General features: G+C 43.6%; 1 protein-coding gene across 4 annotated transcripts in view; it reads left to right on the top strand.

The window, feature by feature from the left end:
• Positions 1-17,636, top strand: part of SPIRE1 (spire type actin nucleation factor 1) — a 145,916-nt gene that overhangs the window by 58,952 nt on the left and 69,328 nt on the right. For all 4 annotated transcript variants that reach the window (XM_079108850.1, XM_079108852.1, XM_079108851.1 and 1 more), the window contains exon 3: positions 11,895-12,128. In XM_079108850.1, coding sequence (XP_078964976.1) covers positions 11,895-12,128 — 234 coding nt within the window. The remainder of the gene's footprint in view (positions 1-11,894; positions 12,129-17,636) is intronic.

Here is a 17,636-nt window from a genome sequence, read left to right as displayed (position 1 = left end):
TAATTCAAGGAGAACCAGTTCCAAAATTGAGTGTTCTTCAGAGCAGGCCAGGCAAGTTCCCACGATGACAATGAGGTTTTTCGGAGGCAGCTGATTGTTGCTGTCATTTTTCTATACTCTTGCTAAAGTGCAATTTATTCCAAGGCCTGCTTACAAATTCCACTGAGCCCGTGCGACTGGGGTGTTATCTTTCAGTGTTGCAATTCTGCACTTCTTTCTAACCATACCGGTCCTGCTGTATGGGAATCCCTCGGGCCGGGTGTCCCTTGACCTTGGCCCAAGGTCACACCTCAGATGATAGGCAGAAGCATCTCAGACCCACTGGCTCGATAGTCTGCACAGGGAAATAACCTGTTCAGCTGTTTTAAAAAAGTGACCATGAAGTCTCACTTAAATATGATAAAATGCCAATGATATAAATGTTGAAGTCAACGAGTTCTAACAGTTTTGTACACTGGTGTAGCCAAGGTTCCAGCCATTTCATCACTGGGAAGGTCCCTCTGCAGACACCCTGCCCCCGGCCCAGGTTCATGTGAAAGTTGTCATGCTGAGTGCACTCCCATGGGGACCCCTCTCTGTTCAGGGCAGGGCTGACCTCTGAGGCGCCTGGGCTCCCGTGTCCGAGCCCACGGCTGCAGCGTGCCCTGGTAATGTGCGGTTCTGGCAGCTGCTGCTCTTCCGTCTGTCGGTTTATTGCAGTTTGTTCATCCGTTCATCTGTTGTTTGACTGTTGGGGTTTTACAAATTGGGCCACTGCAAATACGGTTGCTGTGAGCTGCTTTTATGTATGGATCCTTTTGTGGGCATACATTTTCATTTTCCTTGGGTAAATAACTTGGAATGTAATTAGTGGGTAATAGGGTAAATGTGTTTGATGTTTATATGAAATTGCCATATATTTTGTAATTTAGTTGTATTTTCAGGGGAGTGGTACTGGTGATTGAACACAGGGGGGCTTAACACCTGAACCACATCTGTAGCCCTTTTTAATTTTTATTTTAAGACAGGGTCTTGCTAAGTTGCTTAGGACCCTGCTAAGTTACTGAGGCTGGTCTCAAACTTGGGATCCTCCTGTCTCAGCCTCCTGAGTTGCTGGGATTACAGACTTTAGTCAGTGCACCTGGCTAATATACTTGTATTGTTTTATATTCACATCAGCAAATCTGAAGGTTCTTGTGTTCCGCATTCTCCCAATACTTGTGATTTCTGACTTTATGTAGAGGACATAAAATATCACCTTATAATGTGCATTTGCTAGTGAGTGATGACATAGACCCCTTATCCACATACTCATAAATGATACGTGTATCTTCTTTGGGGGAAGTCTGTGTTTAAATCCTTGGCCCATTTTTATTAGACTATTTATCTTAGTTCTAAGTTTTTTTGTTTTCGTTTTGTTTCCAGGAATTAAACCCAGGAGTGCTCAACCAATGAGCCACATCCCCAGCCCCCTTTTTAAATTTTTAAAAATTTTAAGACAGGTTCTTACTGAGTTGCTGAGGCTGGCCTCAAACTTGTGATCCTCCTGTCTTAGCCTCCCTAGTTGCTGGCATTCCAGGTGTGTGCTACCGTGCCTGGCAGTTCTGAGTTTTTAAAAAAATATATTCTGGATTTAAACTCTGTATCACACACAGAATATATGTGAGAGTCACTTTAGTTTAATATGTGACTTGCCTTTTCACTTTGTTGTTGTTTTTTTTTTTAGCAGTTTTTTTAAAATTTATTTTTATTGTAAACAAAAGGGATGCATTTTGTTTCTGTTTGTACATGGAGTAACAGGGTACCATTTGTGTAATCTTACATTTACATAGGGTAATGGTGTTTGATTCATTCTGTTATTTTTTTCCTTCCCCCCTACCCCTCTTTTCCCTCTATACAGTCCCTCCTTCCTCCATTCTTGTCCCCCTCTCTCCCACCCCCCATTATGTGTCATCATCCGCTTATCAGTGAGATCATCTGTCCGTTGTTTTTTTGAGATTGGCTTATCTCACTTAGCATGATGTTCTCCAATTTCATCCATTTGCCTGCAAATGCCATAATTTTATTATTCTTTATAGCTGAGTAATATTCCATTGTGTGTGTGTGTGTGTGTGTGTGTGTGTGTGTATATGTATGTATGTATGTATGTATGTATTTATTTATTTATTTATATATCACAGTTTCTTTATCCATTCATCAATTGAAGGACATCTAGGTTGGTTCCACAGTCTGGCTATTGTGAATTGAGCAGCTATGAACATTGATGTGTCTGTATCTCTGCAGTATGCTGATTTTAAGTCCTTTGGGTATAGGCCAAGGAGTGGGATAGCTGGGTCAAATGGTGGGTCTGTTCCAAGTTTTCTAAAGAATCTCCACACGGTTAAGCAGTTTTTTAAAAAAAATTTTTTTAGTTGTCGATGGACCTTTTAAAATTTATTTTTATGTGGTGCTGAGGATGGAACCCAGTGCCTCATATATGCTAGGCAAACAATCTACCACTGATCCACAACCCCAACCCTGAAGCACAGGTTTAATTTTGATAAATTCTAAGAGATTTTTTTCTTTATGCCTACCTCACTAATAACATGACTATGGAAAATACTTAAAAATTGATAAAAAATATTTGCCATTCAAATTTTTATAAAGTTTAGTACATCTTTGATATGTGATCTGTTTAAAAATAATATTGGTGTGTGATGTGAGACATGGGGTCTGGGTCTGTTTTCCTGACGGAGACCCAGTTGTCCAGCCTGTCCGTTGACCTGGTGGCCTCTGCCTTTTACCTGCCTTGGCAGCTCGTCATGGACGTGCTCAGCGCCTGGTAGATTCGCGGTTGTGTGCGTTTGTTCTGGGTCAGTGCTTCACGGCGTTGGTTCCTACAGCTTTGTCCTGAGTCTTGAAGCTGGGTCACCTTAGTCACCCAGCTCTGTTCTTTACTGAAACAGTGAGTCTAGGTAACTTGCATTTCCATGGACATTTTTAAATCAGTTTCTCTGAAAATGACGAGGATTTCGATAGAGATTGCATTGACTTTAAATCAGAATTTTACGTGTTTCTCTGTTTACGTAGGTCTTTGATTTCTCAGTGCTGTTTGTATCTTCAGCTTTTGATGAGTATGTTTTCAGGAAGTCTGTCCACCCATCTGACGCTGTCAGTTTCTTAAGCACTGCTTTCACTGCATTCCACAAATCTTGATATCTTGTGCTTTCACTATTATGAAATATTTTCTAATTCTCCTTGAGATTTCTTTAGATAGGTGTTATAAATTTTTCAGGTTTGGAAATGTCATAGATATCATTAACTGATTTCTGATTTTATTGCATTGCCAGCAAACATATTCTTGGATAATTTAGTCTTGAATTTTATTGAGACTTGGTTTCAGCATAGCTTTGGTGTTTTCTTGGTGAATGTGCCAGTCACATTGGAGAGAATGTTCTAGGCATCTTAGTAACTGACCTCTGCAGCTTGTGGTGTGATTAATAGTCACATGGATTGTGGTGAGTCAGATAGGGCAGGGGAAGGCGGCGAGCCTGGCAGCTCAGCCCTGGCCAGTGGGAGCCTCTGAGAGGAAACGGAGGAGGTAGCTGGGACTTAAGGGCTGACAGAATTCCGTGGGAGGGCTTTTAGGCAGAGGGCACCACAGATAAGGAAAGGAAGGGACAGTGGTGTGGTGTGGATGTGACGGAAGCCCCTTGCTGGGTGGAGCCAGAAGGCTGTGGCCAGGTTTGCCAAGGCTCAGAATGACACCTTGATGGACTCGCGTCCACTGCCGTAGGAAGGCCTCAGGAGGCGGAGCTGAGGGGAGTGACTCTCACGCGTGTGCAGAAGTACACCTTTCTGTTGGTCAGTGAAAGCCAGGCCAAGGGGCACGGGGCTCAGTGGGAGAGCGCAGGCGGCTCCAGCCTGGCCTCAGTCAGGGCCACGTCTCTGAAGTTCAGGGAGAGGCTCTTTGTTTCTTGTTTTAGTTACAAAAATCACTGACCCTTTTGGGGATCTGATTTGCCACAGTCAGGTCATAGGTAATGCTCTGTCGTGTGAGTCACTGACCCTGTCAGTCCACCGTCTTGGTCTTTTCCCTTGGAGTTTTCTTTCTGTCACCATTTCAGCACACACGCAACTCCGCAGTTACACAGGACAGCACCTGCCTCCGCCCTGTCTCCTTGCCCTCAGGGAAGTCTCTTAGACTGCCACGTCCCCATCTGTTGACACGCGATGGCCCTGGCTGAGGTCCCCAGCGGCCTCTGCCTCTCTTACCTGGTTCTAGGTGTGCCCTGGCCTCTGGCCCAGCTCTGTACTGGGTTGAGCCTGCCTCTCCAGTACTCTCTGATGTCTGTGATCCCTCAGTCTTGGGATTTCATCCTGTTGCTCTTTTGTAGTCCTCATCCCTCTGTCCCCCCCGAATCCCTGGCCGCCACACTGCTGTCTCAGCTCTGCTTTTCCAGAGTGCCCTGTCGTTGAATCTTACAGGATATGGCTTTCAGGTTGGCTTCTTTGACTTAGGCACTTACAGTTCCTCCACACCTTTTCAGGACTTGATAGCTCATTTTCTATTTCTGTCTCCTTTCCTCCTTTTTCTCTTTTCTTCTCTTGTTTTTGTGGTGCTAGGGGTCAGCCTGGGCTCTGTGCGTGTGATGACGCAGTCTGCTGTGGAACTGCGTCCAGCCCTTGCCCGTCTTGCGTCTCCGAGTAGTGCCCCCTGCTGGATGTACCTCCTTTGCCGTCCCTTCACCTCCTGAAGGACTCTGGTTGCTTCCCAAGTTTTGGCAGTCATGGTTAACATTGCTGCAAACATTCATGTCTGGGTTCCTGTGTGGACAGAGGCCTCAGCATACTTGAGTGGACACCAAAGAGCATGATTTCTGGATCGTTTGGTAAGAGTATGTTTAGTGCCTCCAGAGGCCGCCAGCCAGTCTTTCACCGCATCCCATTTTGAGATCCCAGCATTGGCGAGTGAGTTGGTGTGGCTCCATCCTCATGGCCTCTGGCGCTGCTCTGTGCAGGTGGGCCGTGCGGGAGAGTGCAGCCTCTCTTCCCACGGTCCTAGCCAGAGGTGCCTCGCCATGAAGGCAGAGCTGCTTTTCATGCCCATCTGCCGCCTGCTTGTCTTCTGGCCAGGTTTCCGTTCACACTGCTTGCCCACTCTAACTGCCTTTTCTTATCGAGTTACATATTTTGGGGAGTAGTACTTTATTGGGTATGTGGTATGCAAATATTATTTCCAGTTTGTGGCTTGTCCTTTCATCCTCTGAAAAGTGTCTTTACAGGGCAGAATTTTTTAATTTTAATGAAGTCCAACTTGATTTTTTCTTTACAGATCTTACTTTTAGTGTTATACCTAAAGAGTCATTGCCAAACCCAGGATCACCTGGGATCTCTTCCTGGGCTGCTTTTAGGCATTTCAGTTTTACATTTTACATTTAGATCTGTGATCCCTTTCTGATTTTTGTAAAAGGTTTATGTTTGTGTCTGGATTCCTGTTTTTGCATGTTGGTGTCCAATTGTCCCAGTGCCATTTGGGGAAATTGTCTTGGTCCCTTCTCCATCGCACTGCCCTGTTCCTTGGTCACAGCCAGTTGACTGTATGTGGCTCTGTTTAGGGGCTTTCTGTTCTGTTATGCTGATCATTTATCTGTTCTTTGTCAAGTACTGCACCTTTAAAAAATAAGATCAGTCAGATTGACCCTCTCTCTACTTGGAGGCTCTACCTGATGAAGACCCTGGCTAATTTTGAGTTCTCCATTCAAAATTTGTCTCAGCAGGACATCCTTGCTCACCAGGCATGGTCCCATGACACTCTTCCTCTGTGTGTGTGTGTTGGGACCCAGAGACTCACACATGCTGGGCAAGCACACTACCACTGATCCACATCCCCAGCCATTTTTATTTTTATTTCAGGACAGGCTCTCACTAACTGCTGGGGCTGGCTTCAAACTTGCATTTTCCTGTCTCAGCCTTCCAAGTATCTGGGATTACAGGTGTGCACCACCATACCTGGCTCCTTGGTAAATGTCTGCTTAATGAGCACAAGAAATTCTGTGTGATGAATACTAGCTAGGTCAAGTCACATGAGAGAGTGCTTTTTTAAAGGTAGAGTTTATTAGATGTGAGATTGCAAATTAGTATCCAGAGATCATAGGAAGGTATTAAGTCTTTTATAATATTTTTTGTGAGCAAGATGCAGATAGATGTAATGAAGTTTTTAAAAGTTAGATTGTAATCAGTGTCAGCATGAGAAAAATGTTCCTGGTGTTCTGAAGTGTGCCATTTAGATGGATTTTCTGAATACTCTGAATGTGTACCTGATTGGCTGAGTTCATAAGTTGGGATGATAGATGATGTTAGGTGGCAGACTCCAGATTGGAAGTTCCTTCACTAAGCTGAAGTGATTAGTCAAGATGGTGCCAGTGTGATAAGACAGGCACGATGACTTTCAGCTGCCTTGAGGCTGCTACGTCCTGAACATCTCGGATCTGACGCTGCTGTGGCGTCGCGTTTTCTCGGTGCTTCCTGGTGATGAAGAGAGTGTCTGTGTGCAGGAAGTGAACAGGTTAGAGGTTCCTCCATCCCGTGAAAGGCGAGTGCCATGGTGTGTGTGTCTGAAGGTGCCCAGTGCCACGACACCTGCGTTTCTAAGAGGTCAGGTTGGTTTTAGAAGGCCCTCCCAGCTCAGGTTTACCTCAGGACAGTGGATAGGTCTGGGATGCTTACATAGGAGCAGAAGTCGTTTATCCCTGGGCTGGGAATCCCTCCAGGACGTTCCAGAGCTGTTCAAGCAGGGTCACAGCTATAGTGGTTTGTTGGAGTGACAGAGGTTGAGTGGCAGGTGTTTGTCCCTGTGTCTGTAAATTCCACATCTAACTTTAAACCATACCTGTGAGTGGAAGGAATTTGTATTTTGGTTGATTCATTCATTCATTAACTGTTGAATCCCACTATTTATAAAAAATTTGGATATGTAGAGATGAATCTCAGAAGGCTTTTGCCTTCAAGGAGCTTAGTCTTGTTGGGGAGTTAGGACATGCACACAGTGGGCCCCAACTCAGGGAACAGGTGGAATATCACAGAAGGTTACAGCCGAGGTCATGGAGATGCAGCAGGCACAGGGCTTGGCCCATCTGGAAGGGAGGGGAGAGACCTGATGCCACATCTGTCAGGGCCCTGGAGGCCTCAGGAAGGAGGTGTTTTTTTTTTTTCTTTTTTTTAAGTAGGGGATGAGGAGATGCACAGGAGTGGGATGTGGCAGTGCAGGAGGAAGCTGTGCAGAAGCAGGAAGGACACTGAAGAGGGGCCTAAAGGGAGCACTGGTCGCCGAGGAGAGGGCAGGACGAGGACCCACAGCTCGCATCACAGCTTGCGATGGCCATGCAGGGAAATCAAGTAGGCAAGGTGAACAAGGTGAGCTGTGGCGAGATCAAAAATTCAGACCGTTAGAGTGGATTTGTCATGTGAGACCCACATGTCCACTTGGAGGTCAGAAGACACCGTCCACTATGACTGTGGAGTCGCTCTGTGAGGAGGACTGCTCCCCGCGTCCTTGAGGATCTCTGATTGCTCCCTGTGTGTGCCAGACCTTGCAGTGGGAGCCGTGACCCTGCTCTGGAAACCCAAGTGCTGTGGGAATGACCTGGAGGGAGGGTGGCAGGGCTGCATGGTGGCACTGGGCCACCCGGGCATGGTGGGCGTGGCCACTGTGATGAATGGCAGGGTCAGTCAGCCTCAGAATGGTCTAACTCATGCAGACCTTTGTCTTTGTTGGGTTGACTCTGGTGTTCCTACAAGGAAAATAGAAATAAGAACTTCATCTGTTATAAGCAGAAAAGTCCTAGGTTAAGTAAATAAAACCTAGCCTGAACCATACAAGTAGTGGCAGTCTCACATCAATTCCCACACCGGAGCTGTTAACATCCCCAGAACCCATGGAAAGTAGGGAGGTTGGGTTCCTGTGAGGAAGAATCCTAGCACACTGCCAAAAATTAGTATCATGAATCCTTCCCTGAAGGACCTTGACCTTCTACTGGGCATATTAATTTATTTTCCATTGCTATAACAAAATATCTGAGTCTGGGTAATTCATCAAGAAAATAAGTTGATTTAGCTCACAGTTCTGGAGGTCCACGAGCATGGGGCCAGGCTCTGCTCGGCTCTGGTGAGAGCCTGGTGGCAGATGGCACCATTGTGGCAAGAGCGTGTGTGGGAAGGGAGATCGTGTGGTGAGACCAGAAGCCACGGAGTGGAGGATTGTGGCTCATTCTTTTTAACAGCTCACCGTCACACAATTAACTGTGTGACGCTTCCAAGGGTGATACCCCAAACACCCAATCACGGCCCCCTAGGATCTAGGGGTTCCACCACTTCTCACTTCACAACACTGGGGACCAAGCTTCCAACAGATGAGTCCTCTGGGGACACAGTCACACTCTCCAAATCACTGGGGAAAGGGAAGTGATCAGACCTTACTGGTCATGGGCTCCAGACCCACACTGGTTCCAGGAGACCCCTGTGGTCTGTGGTTAGAGTAGTAATTGTGTTGACCGTTCTGGGTCATTGCCTCTGCATATAAACTTGGAATGCTTGCTGATGAGGCTGCAATGTGGCTCAGTGGTTGAGGGTGGTGGAGAACTTGCCTGACATGTTTAAGGTCCTGGGTTTGAACCCAGCACCAGGGAAAAAAAGTGTTTTTGATATCTGAAAAATATTGACTGAAATCACAAGTGGGATTGCATTGAATATATAAATCAAGTTGGGAGGAACTGACATTTTGATAATATTGAGTCTTCCTATCCATGAACATGGAATGTTTCTCTGTTTTGGTTCTTTAATTTCACTCACCAGAGTTTTGTAATTTCCTCACATAGATATTGTATGTGTTTTGTTAGATTTATATCTAAGCATGTCATTCTTGGAGGGGGTGCTAATGTAAATAGTATTATATTTTTAATTTCAAAATCTACTTGTTCATTGCTGACATATAGAAAGGCAGTTTACTTTTGTATATTTTGTGCCTTGTATCCTGCAATGTTACTATAATTGCTAGGAATTTTTTTGTGGATTCTTTTAGATTGTGCAGACAAATCATGTTAATGATGAATAAAATTAGTTATATTTCTTGCATACCTTGGATAAATCCCACTTCACCGTGGCATGGGATTCTTTTTGTACATTGTTGAATTTGATTTTTATGTAAGTTTACAGGTGAACAATGTATGCCTAGAGCTCAGAAAGACATTTTCTGCAATAAATACAGGGTGGGATTCTCACCCTTCAGGTGTGTTTGCCAGGTTGGGTGGGAAAGCAGTGGTTACTTTGTTACCCTCTGAGTGAAAGGCATTTTTTTCAGTTGTGAGCCTGCATGATAAGCCACTGTAATATTAGCATTGTGGAACTCTGTTACTAACAGAGATCACCTTTTGTTTTTTTTTTTTTTTTAGTTTTGCAGATATCTCAGATACACCATCACTGCTCTAAAATGAATGAATAAAATGAATGAATGAACACTGGTCATGTTCTTTAGTGTATATCTGAAGAGGCTTGTATTGTATTGCTGCACTCTAATTTTAATAGCTGTATGTTAGTGTAGTTTTGTTCACAATCTCATATTTTATGTATTTGAAAACATTATTATGAGACAAGATTTGTGCTTCATTAGAATGCTAAATAGGTCGATGGTGTGTGACATTTTAATGGCGGGAGGCCTGGAGGCTGGGCAGATCTGGAGGCTGGGCCTTCGTCCTTTTCCTCTTGCTTCTTCACTGCCAGACGGAACAAACTGAATTCCATTCTTCCAGGATGCTTCACTTGGATGCTGTTATATTCAGCCTGATTCACTCAGGATTCCTCCCTGCTGTTGCTTGATGGCACTACCATTGCATGGTCCTTGTTACTGTGATTTTAACAGCTCTCAAAATCAAGTCTTTTCCTAAGTTTGGCATCTAACTTGTTTGACGACAAAACCTAACCAGTATGAAACTACATAAATATTCTTTCTTTTTCTATTCACTATAAGTGGTCATCATTTCATTGCAGTAATATTAAGGTCTTTAAAAAATTTTTTTTTATGTGTAGATGGACAAAGTACCTTTATTTATTCATTTTTATGTGATGCTGAGAATGGAACCTGGTGCCTTACACACGCTAGGCAGGTGCTGTACCACTGAGCCACATTCCCAGCTCAATATTAAGGTCTTGATTACAGAGTGCTGTCCCAGATCCCACTGGGAGAAGTACACGAAGAAGTACACGAGATATAGAATGTGTGTGATAAACCTTTCTAAAAATCTGAAAATTCTTAACTCTCAGCTGCCTTATCTTGATTTCAGATAAGAGATGGTAGAAGTTGATGGTTGTGTAGATAGCCTTGGAAACATTAGTATATTTATTCTATTTTGACATTTTAACAAGAACCAAAATTCACTGTAAAGTAAGTAGAAACCACCTGTATTCAAATGTAGTCAAAATAACTTTTCTTAGTAACTCAGATTAAGTACAAATTCCATAACTTTTTGAAAAGATTTTTCACTTTACGTCTAAGAAGTGGATGTGTTTCTTTTATAAATTAATGTATTTACTTAATTATGAGATATTTATTTGACATCGCAGTGAGCCAGACTATGTAGGTGTATATTCCATGGTGAACAGAACCAGAGAGCTCCCAGGCCCAGTGGAACTTGAGCCCTGGTGCAGGGCTAGCCAGGAGACAAACTTCAGCACTGTGTGCTCATTACTTCTTCGTGTGCAGGTGTTGAGGAGACGGCAGTGTGACGTAGAGTCTGCAACCCAGGGGCGAATGGCAAGCCCTGTGAGTGCTGTGTGCAGCCCACGCCAGAGAAGCAGGAAGAGGCTCCCACCCTGGGGGAGGGTGGCCAGGGAGGCTGCCAGGAGAGCCCACCAGAGCAGTCTTGGAACCTGAAGACCCATTGTTCAGATCCATTTTTTTGAAAACAGTGACTAGAGTTTCAGGTCAGACCATAAAAACTAATCAGAATATGTATTTTCAACAAAAAATATTGACTGATTAATTGGTGGATGGACTGATTGGTTGGAGTTGAACCCAGGGACACTTAACTACTGAGCCACATCCCCATCTCTTTTTATATTTTGACGGGGTTTTGCTAAGTTGCTGAGTCTGGCCTTAAACTCAAATCCTCTTGCCTCAGCCTCCTGAGTCACTGGGATTATGGTGGTGTGCCACTGTGCCCAGCTCTATGGTGTTTTTCTGAGCAGAATGGGAAGGCAGTATTGAGGAATAGAGTTCCTGTGCTGGCCAGTGTCCGGTGTGGTTGTGAGAAGGCTACTCAGCAGCGACGTGTTCAGTGTTGGTGAATGAAGTTTGTGTTCCTTGGTACTGGTGTTGGAGGTGGAGGCGGGCAGGTCGTCTGGAAACTCTGCGACCTCAGGACTTTTGAAGTCTTTCATGTTTGTACTGTGTGAGAGTTATACCTTTCCAGGAATTGAATGTAACTCAGTAAGGGTTAAGTTATTCGCTACTCAGAGCTGAATTATAGGCCTCTCAGCTTGGGGATGTTTGTGAAATCTTTAAATGTTGCCTTAGAGTTCTGAAAGGATATGTTCCTTAATAATTCCTTCTTTCCTCAAAAATGTTTTGGGGAGATGTTGAGAATCAACCTCGTGAAACCAGTGGCTTAAATGAAAAGAGATTGTTGATCTTAACATTTTGTAAATCCAAGAAAATATAAAAATGGTTGTGGGCGTATTATGTATTGGTTCAAGGGAAGCAAGGATTGCCAACTGAGTTGTTTTGTAGTACGTGTAGGCAAGACTCCTGAAATCTGCTTTCATGTGTCTGGAATAGTGTGGCATCACACCCAGCTGAAGTGTAGTGCTGAACATTTATGCCTCACAGTTGGTCCTGTGGAGCCGGTCCATCGCCTCCTAACCTCCTTCTCTCATGCTCCCAGGTTATCGAGTCGTTGGGAATTATAATCTATAAAGCACTGGACTATGGTTTGAAGGAGAATGAGGAGCGGGAGCTGAGCCCCCCGCTAGAGCAGCTCATCGATCGGATGGCCAACACGGTGGAGGCTGACGGCAGCAAGGACGAGGGCTACGAGGCTGCGGACGAGGGCCTGGAGGAGGAGGAGGAGGAGAGGAGGACAGTCTCCGCGGTCCGCTCTTACCGAGACGTCATGAAGGTGAGCAGCAGCTCAGAGCGGCATCGTGCCTGTTTCTCTGGGTGGTTATTTTCAGTTTTCAATCTAATGCTGCATGCCTGTAATCCCAGTGACCCAGGAGGCTGAGGCCAGAGGAACTCCAGTTCCAGACCAGCCTGGCAACTCAGCAAGGCTCTGTCTCAAACTAGGAAATAAAAAGCCCTGTGGTACTTCTCACTTTAGGTCAGTGTCCTCGACAAGTAAACGGTCCTCACATACATACAGATTAAAATTTCACACGTGGTATTCATTTTATATTTTCTAGATGTTAAGGTCTATTTTAAAAAAATACAAACAAGAGGAAATCATGTTCAGTGAAGCCAAACACAGAGAGATGAGCAACTCTAGCTTCCTCATGTAGAAGGGGACAAGCCAGCCTGAGCCTGGGACAGTGACTGCTCCGGGTGAGGAGGGAGTGTGGGTTCTGTCAGCGCAGGCTGTGTATGTGTGTTGATGTGTCACACTGACCCCATTAGTAGGTACACTCACTCATGCTAACCACAAATGAAACCCTTTTTTTCTTTTTCTTTCTTTCTTTTTTTTTTTTTTTTTTGGCTATACTAGGGATTGAGCCCAGGACCTTGTGCTTGCAAGGCAAGCACTCTACCAACTGAGCTACACCCCCAGCCCATGAAACCCTTTTTTTAAAAAGAACAGTGCATATAGATACACCCGCAGACCAGACATACTTAAAGATTCACAGAGCAAAACCGACCTGCTCATTTTACAAAAGACCAATGATGAAATGGTGGTAAAAAGCAAAGAGTGAAAGGTTTACATCAAGAAGCAAAACTACTCCCACCAGCTCAAGCGGAGTGGTGGTCTTGGTGGTGTGCTGGAGGACTCGGAAGGAATCATGCCAGGGCCAGCTTGACAGTGCAGTGATGTAGTGGCCCAGTTGTTCCCTTGCACTGCAGGTTCCGAAGATAAGGACCAGAGATTAGTGAAGTCCTAAAATTCTTATTCCAAGTTCTTGAATACTTAATAACATGAATGCACACCTTTTATTTTTAAATTTGAGCAACTGTGTTTGCCCTAACTTATTACTATGGTCTGTGAAAAATGAATTGGTAAAAGTGCTTATGAAGAAGAGTCCCTCATGTATTGCAGGGAATCTGTAAGCCTGCTGCTTCCATTCTTAGCACTCTTGATTAAGACTCTGGTACCCTCACTTCTTATTTCTTGGTTTCTACGCTAATTAATACTGGCACATAAAATTTTCCATATCTGTAATAATATGTTCTGAGTGTTCCTTTTAGCTAAATGAGAGGAAAAATTATTGCTGAGACATTAGACAAGTAAACTGAACTTTTAAATATCATAGAAGCCATTACTTATGACTGAAGAAAGACATGATTTTGTGGTTTGGCTGGTGGGTTAAAAACCTCAATTAGTAATTGATTCTTTCACTTCGTTAGGAGAGAAATCAAGAGTTAACTGAAGAAATAAGACTGCATTCTTACTGTTGGAAGTGGAAATGCAAATAATAGTGTGATTAGCATCTTGGAGACAACTAGTTTTCAGTTCTTAGTGAGCAGGACCTCTGTAGTGTGTAACAGATACATGCAGTCCCTACCTGGATGGCTCTTAATGGTAATAGAAACAGAATACACAAAAGCCATAGGCCTCTCAGATTCTTGGGTTGTCTGCGGAATCAGAAGCACAAGTGCTCATACATAAATTTTTTTTTCTGACTCTTTCCAGGGCTCTTTGCCTTTGAAATTGCAGGCACAAAATAAATTGCAGGCACAAATTTATGTCAGGACTGAAATATGTGCTTCTTTAAATTTAAATATGACATTTAAAATACTTTGCATTTTGTTTCTTGAGAAACATGAGCATCAGCCCTCTAAAAGTATTAAGAAATGATGGCCCCATTATTTTGATGTATATAAATACATCCCTGAATATACATTCTGTCAGCATTAGGAAGAAGGGGAGCTGTGGAGGTTGGGTGGACAGAGGTGGTGGTGGGGCATCCTGCACAGGGAAGGAAGCGAAGACGAGGCCTGGGACAGCGGATGGGCCTAAAGGCCTGGGTGGTGTGGGACCAGAAGGCGTGTGTGAGAAACGCCTGAAGTCTGCTCGTGAGCAGAGTTCTCCTGTGAGAGGAACGTAAACCTTTGTCTTTCAAATAGTCAGCGAGCCTTCAGTGTGCTTCTTTGTCTGGGAAGTGCAGCAGGCACTTGGGTCCCCATGATGAGAGAGTTCTGGTTCCTGCTCTTGGAGCTGACCACATTCTGGGACAGGTAAAGTAAGCAAATAGCAGCCAGGTAAACGTGGGGCAGGCGTGTCGGGCGGGGCTGGCCCTCAGAGGCTTTTCTCTTCAGGACACTCTTCTTTCTACCAGAGCAGTTATGATAAATGTGTTTCTCTCATCTGGTGTAGAGGAGGAGTTTCTAAACGGGGTGGTCTCTCCACACAGAGGGAAGGGGTGGCCCCTGCGTGGACTGGGGTGCTCTGAGAGCACCGACGGGCACTGAACTTAGCCAGGTGGATCTTTTCTCCTGCTGCATTCTGTGTCTGACAGTCAGGAACACAGAGCACTACCTTTTGCAAACAAGAATTTATTTTGTTGAAATTTGAGTGTGGTAAATTTTTTCACTTGGTAATTTACAGCAGCAATGTAAGTTTACATATTCCTAATAAAAATAATTCGACAGTATGTGAAAAAGTTCAAAGTGGTTCACTGCTTATAATACAGAAGTAAAAGTCTAGAAAAAACTTGATTGTCCATTAATAGGGGCCTAGTTCAGCTATGGTACAACCAGCCAGTGGAGTACTGGGAAGCCATAAAAGGATTCAGGAATATCTCTTTATACATGGTGGAAAAATCTCCAGGGCCTTTACCTGAAAGCATGGGAAGTGTGCGTGCTGCACTGGCACTTGCCTGGAGGGGGCACAAAAGACCACACATGGGTGGCGTGGCTTCCTGACTCGACCCTCGCTCTCGACACCCCCATTGAGAGGCACAAGTTAGCACGTGGCTCAGCAGCTAGGTGGGGTACCGTGTAGGCTGCAACATTAAAGTCACATGGGTTATGTGACTGTATAGGAAGCTTTAGTTTTAATACATGGGGGAAAACCACATCATTTGCACATATTAAAGAATAAAAGAAACTCTGGTAATTTGGAGTCATATGTCAATGATGTTGAGACCCAGAGTGAATTACATGTATTACAAACAGCTGAAACTGGACACATCTGTTACTTTGGCCTGTGCTTGTGGAGCTCATTCAGGGGAAGTCAGACTGTTGGGTGGAGCTTGTCTCTAGTGAGTTACGATTTCTGCTCACACAGGCTGGCTTGCTGGGCAGTGCGCACTGCTCCCTGGAGTGGCTCCACAGAGAGACTTCTCCAGCCTTCCTAGTTCTGTGTTCTTAATTGTGCCATGGTTTTCAGGAAGACTTTATGGTCTCTTATTGTGTGCTATTTTGTCACTAATTAGAAAAAAGTTTCAATTGTTAATAAATAGAATTTCCAAGTTACTAACAACATCTCAAATGTATCAAATAAAGGTTTTTCTCCTAGCCGGTACATTGTTTATGATGCAGATATATTTTATTTGCCAAAACAACAAAGTGAGAAGGTTTCAAAACAATGGCACGTAAGCAGGCTTTTTTCTCATCACATCAGCCTAGATGGAGTTTGCTGGTACTTTCAAGTTCTGTTGAAAATGTCTAACAAAGTCTTATGTTTGTTGACGAAATTTTCCAAAAAATCAGTTTTGATTCCAGTATTTTAATAACAATTTTATACAAGGAATTCAGATAATGGAATTGTGAGACCTTAAATGATGTTCAGGGTTTTAAGAACCAGAAAACTGGAAAAGATTTTAACAGAACCAAAAACAAAACAAAACAAAACAAAAAAACAAAAAACACAGTAACTGAAATAAAAGTTGAATGGATTGGTTCACTAGCGGACTAGAAATAGCTGAAAAGAAAATGAGTATTGTAGAAAGTGTGGTCAGTAGTAGATACTCAGCAAAACACAAGACACAAAATGAATAAAAAGTGCAGAATAAAGGTCAGACACAAAGGTTGTGCTAAATCAAAGTCTTAAAGGACAGCAAAGAAGAGAAAGGCTGACACTGGTGTTTGAGGACATATTATTTTCCAACAACGTGTTGTATATTTGTGAGACCCTAACAACCATAAGCAAGGTAGATAGAAAAGTGCATCTGATTTCATTAAAGTAAAACTCCTAACCCCCCCCCCCAAAAAAAAAAACACATCTAAAATCAGCCAAGGATAATGTTCAAAGGAACATCAATGAAATGCACTAGACAGCTTAGCAGAAAGGATGGAAATAGAAGACAGAAGGGAGAACCATCTTCAGAGTTCCAAAATGCAATCTAGAATTACTCAGTGAAATAACTGTCAGCAATAAAGATGAAATATCTCTTCTGACAAAGAGAGAGCTTGTCAAACAAAGATCATGCCAGGTGGAAGCTCGGAGATGGAGAGAGAATTAAAGAAAAGAAAAAAATAAACATGAAAATAAATAAAAAGGAATACTAACTTCATAAAACAATAATAATGTCTTATGTGAGTTAGAATTATATGAGAGTTAAAATATCCAACATTAGCACAAGTGGAAAAGTAAGTGGGGTTAGTATTGTCAGGTCCTAGAGTCATGTGGCAGGAGGATTGTGTTAGTCAGCCTTCCCATTCTGTAATAAATACATGAGAGAAGCTGACTTACAAAGAGAAAAGGCTTATTTTGACTCAGTTCTGAAGGTCTTAGTCTGTGCCAATTGGCCTATTGCTTTTGGGCCTTCATTGAGGTAGAACTTCATGGCAAGGAGATTGTGGTGGAGCCAACTGATCACCTTGTGGCCAGGAACTGAGAAAGAGGACAAGAAAGTAGCTAGTCCCACCACCCCCTTTGGCAGCATGTCCCCGCTGGCCAGACCTCCCATTGGACCCTCCTTTTAAAGATCCCACCACCTCCTGAGAGTGTATCTGGCACCTAGTCTTCAACACACGGGCCTTGGGGGACAGTCCAAATTGTAGCAGGGTTTGAACACTGATATATTAGATTTTGATGAAGAACAGAGCTAATCTCTAAGGAAGCCAGTAAAAGAAATTAAAAGAATTTATAAATTCTAAGCTGGTAGGGGAGGGTAAGAGTTAATAAAATAATTTTGATAATGTGAAAGAAGGGAAGAATGATAAAGGAATGAGGAGCTGTTAGACAAGTGAAACACATGGAGGATGGTGTCCTAACACCTGAGCAGGTGGGCACTGCTCTGCTCAGGACGTTGCCAGCAGCCACAGCTGCCTCCACCACCTGAGACCATGTGCAGAACACCTAAAAGTAACGTGAAGTGTCTGCTTCAGAATTCTTACATGGACTGCAACTTGAAGTATTGTACAATATGTATTTTGTCAGGTTAGCTAAAATATATTTTCAAGGTCAGTTCCAGTGTTTCTTGTACTCTTAGAACGGTCACTAGGAAATGTTAAGTTACGTATGTGGTTCACA

The sequence above is a fragment of the Sciurus vulgaris genome (genome assembly GCF_902686455.1).
Source record: "Sciurus vulgaris genome assembly, chromosome: 13".
Classification (NCBI taxonomy): domain Eukaryota; kingdom Metazoa; phylum Chordata; class Mammalia; order Rodentia; family Sciuridae; genus Sciurus; species Sciurus vulgaris.
The sequence above is the reverse complement of the archived record's forward strand: the minus strand, read 5'-3'. Positions and strand labels throughout refer to the sequence as shown.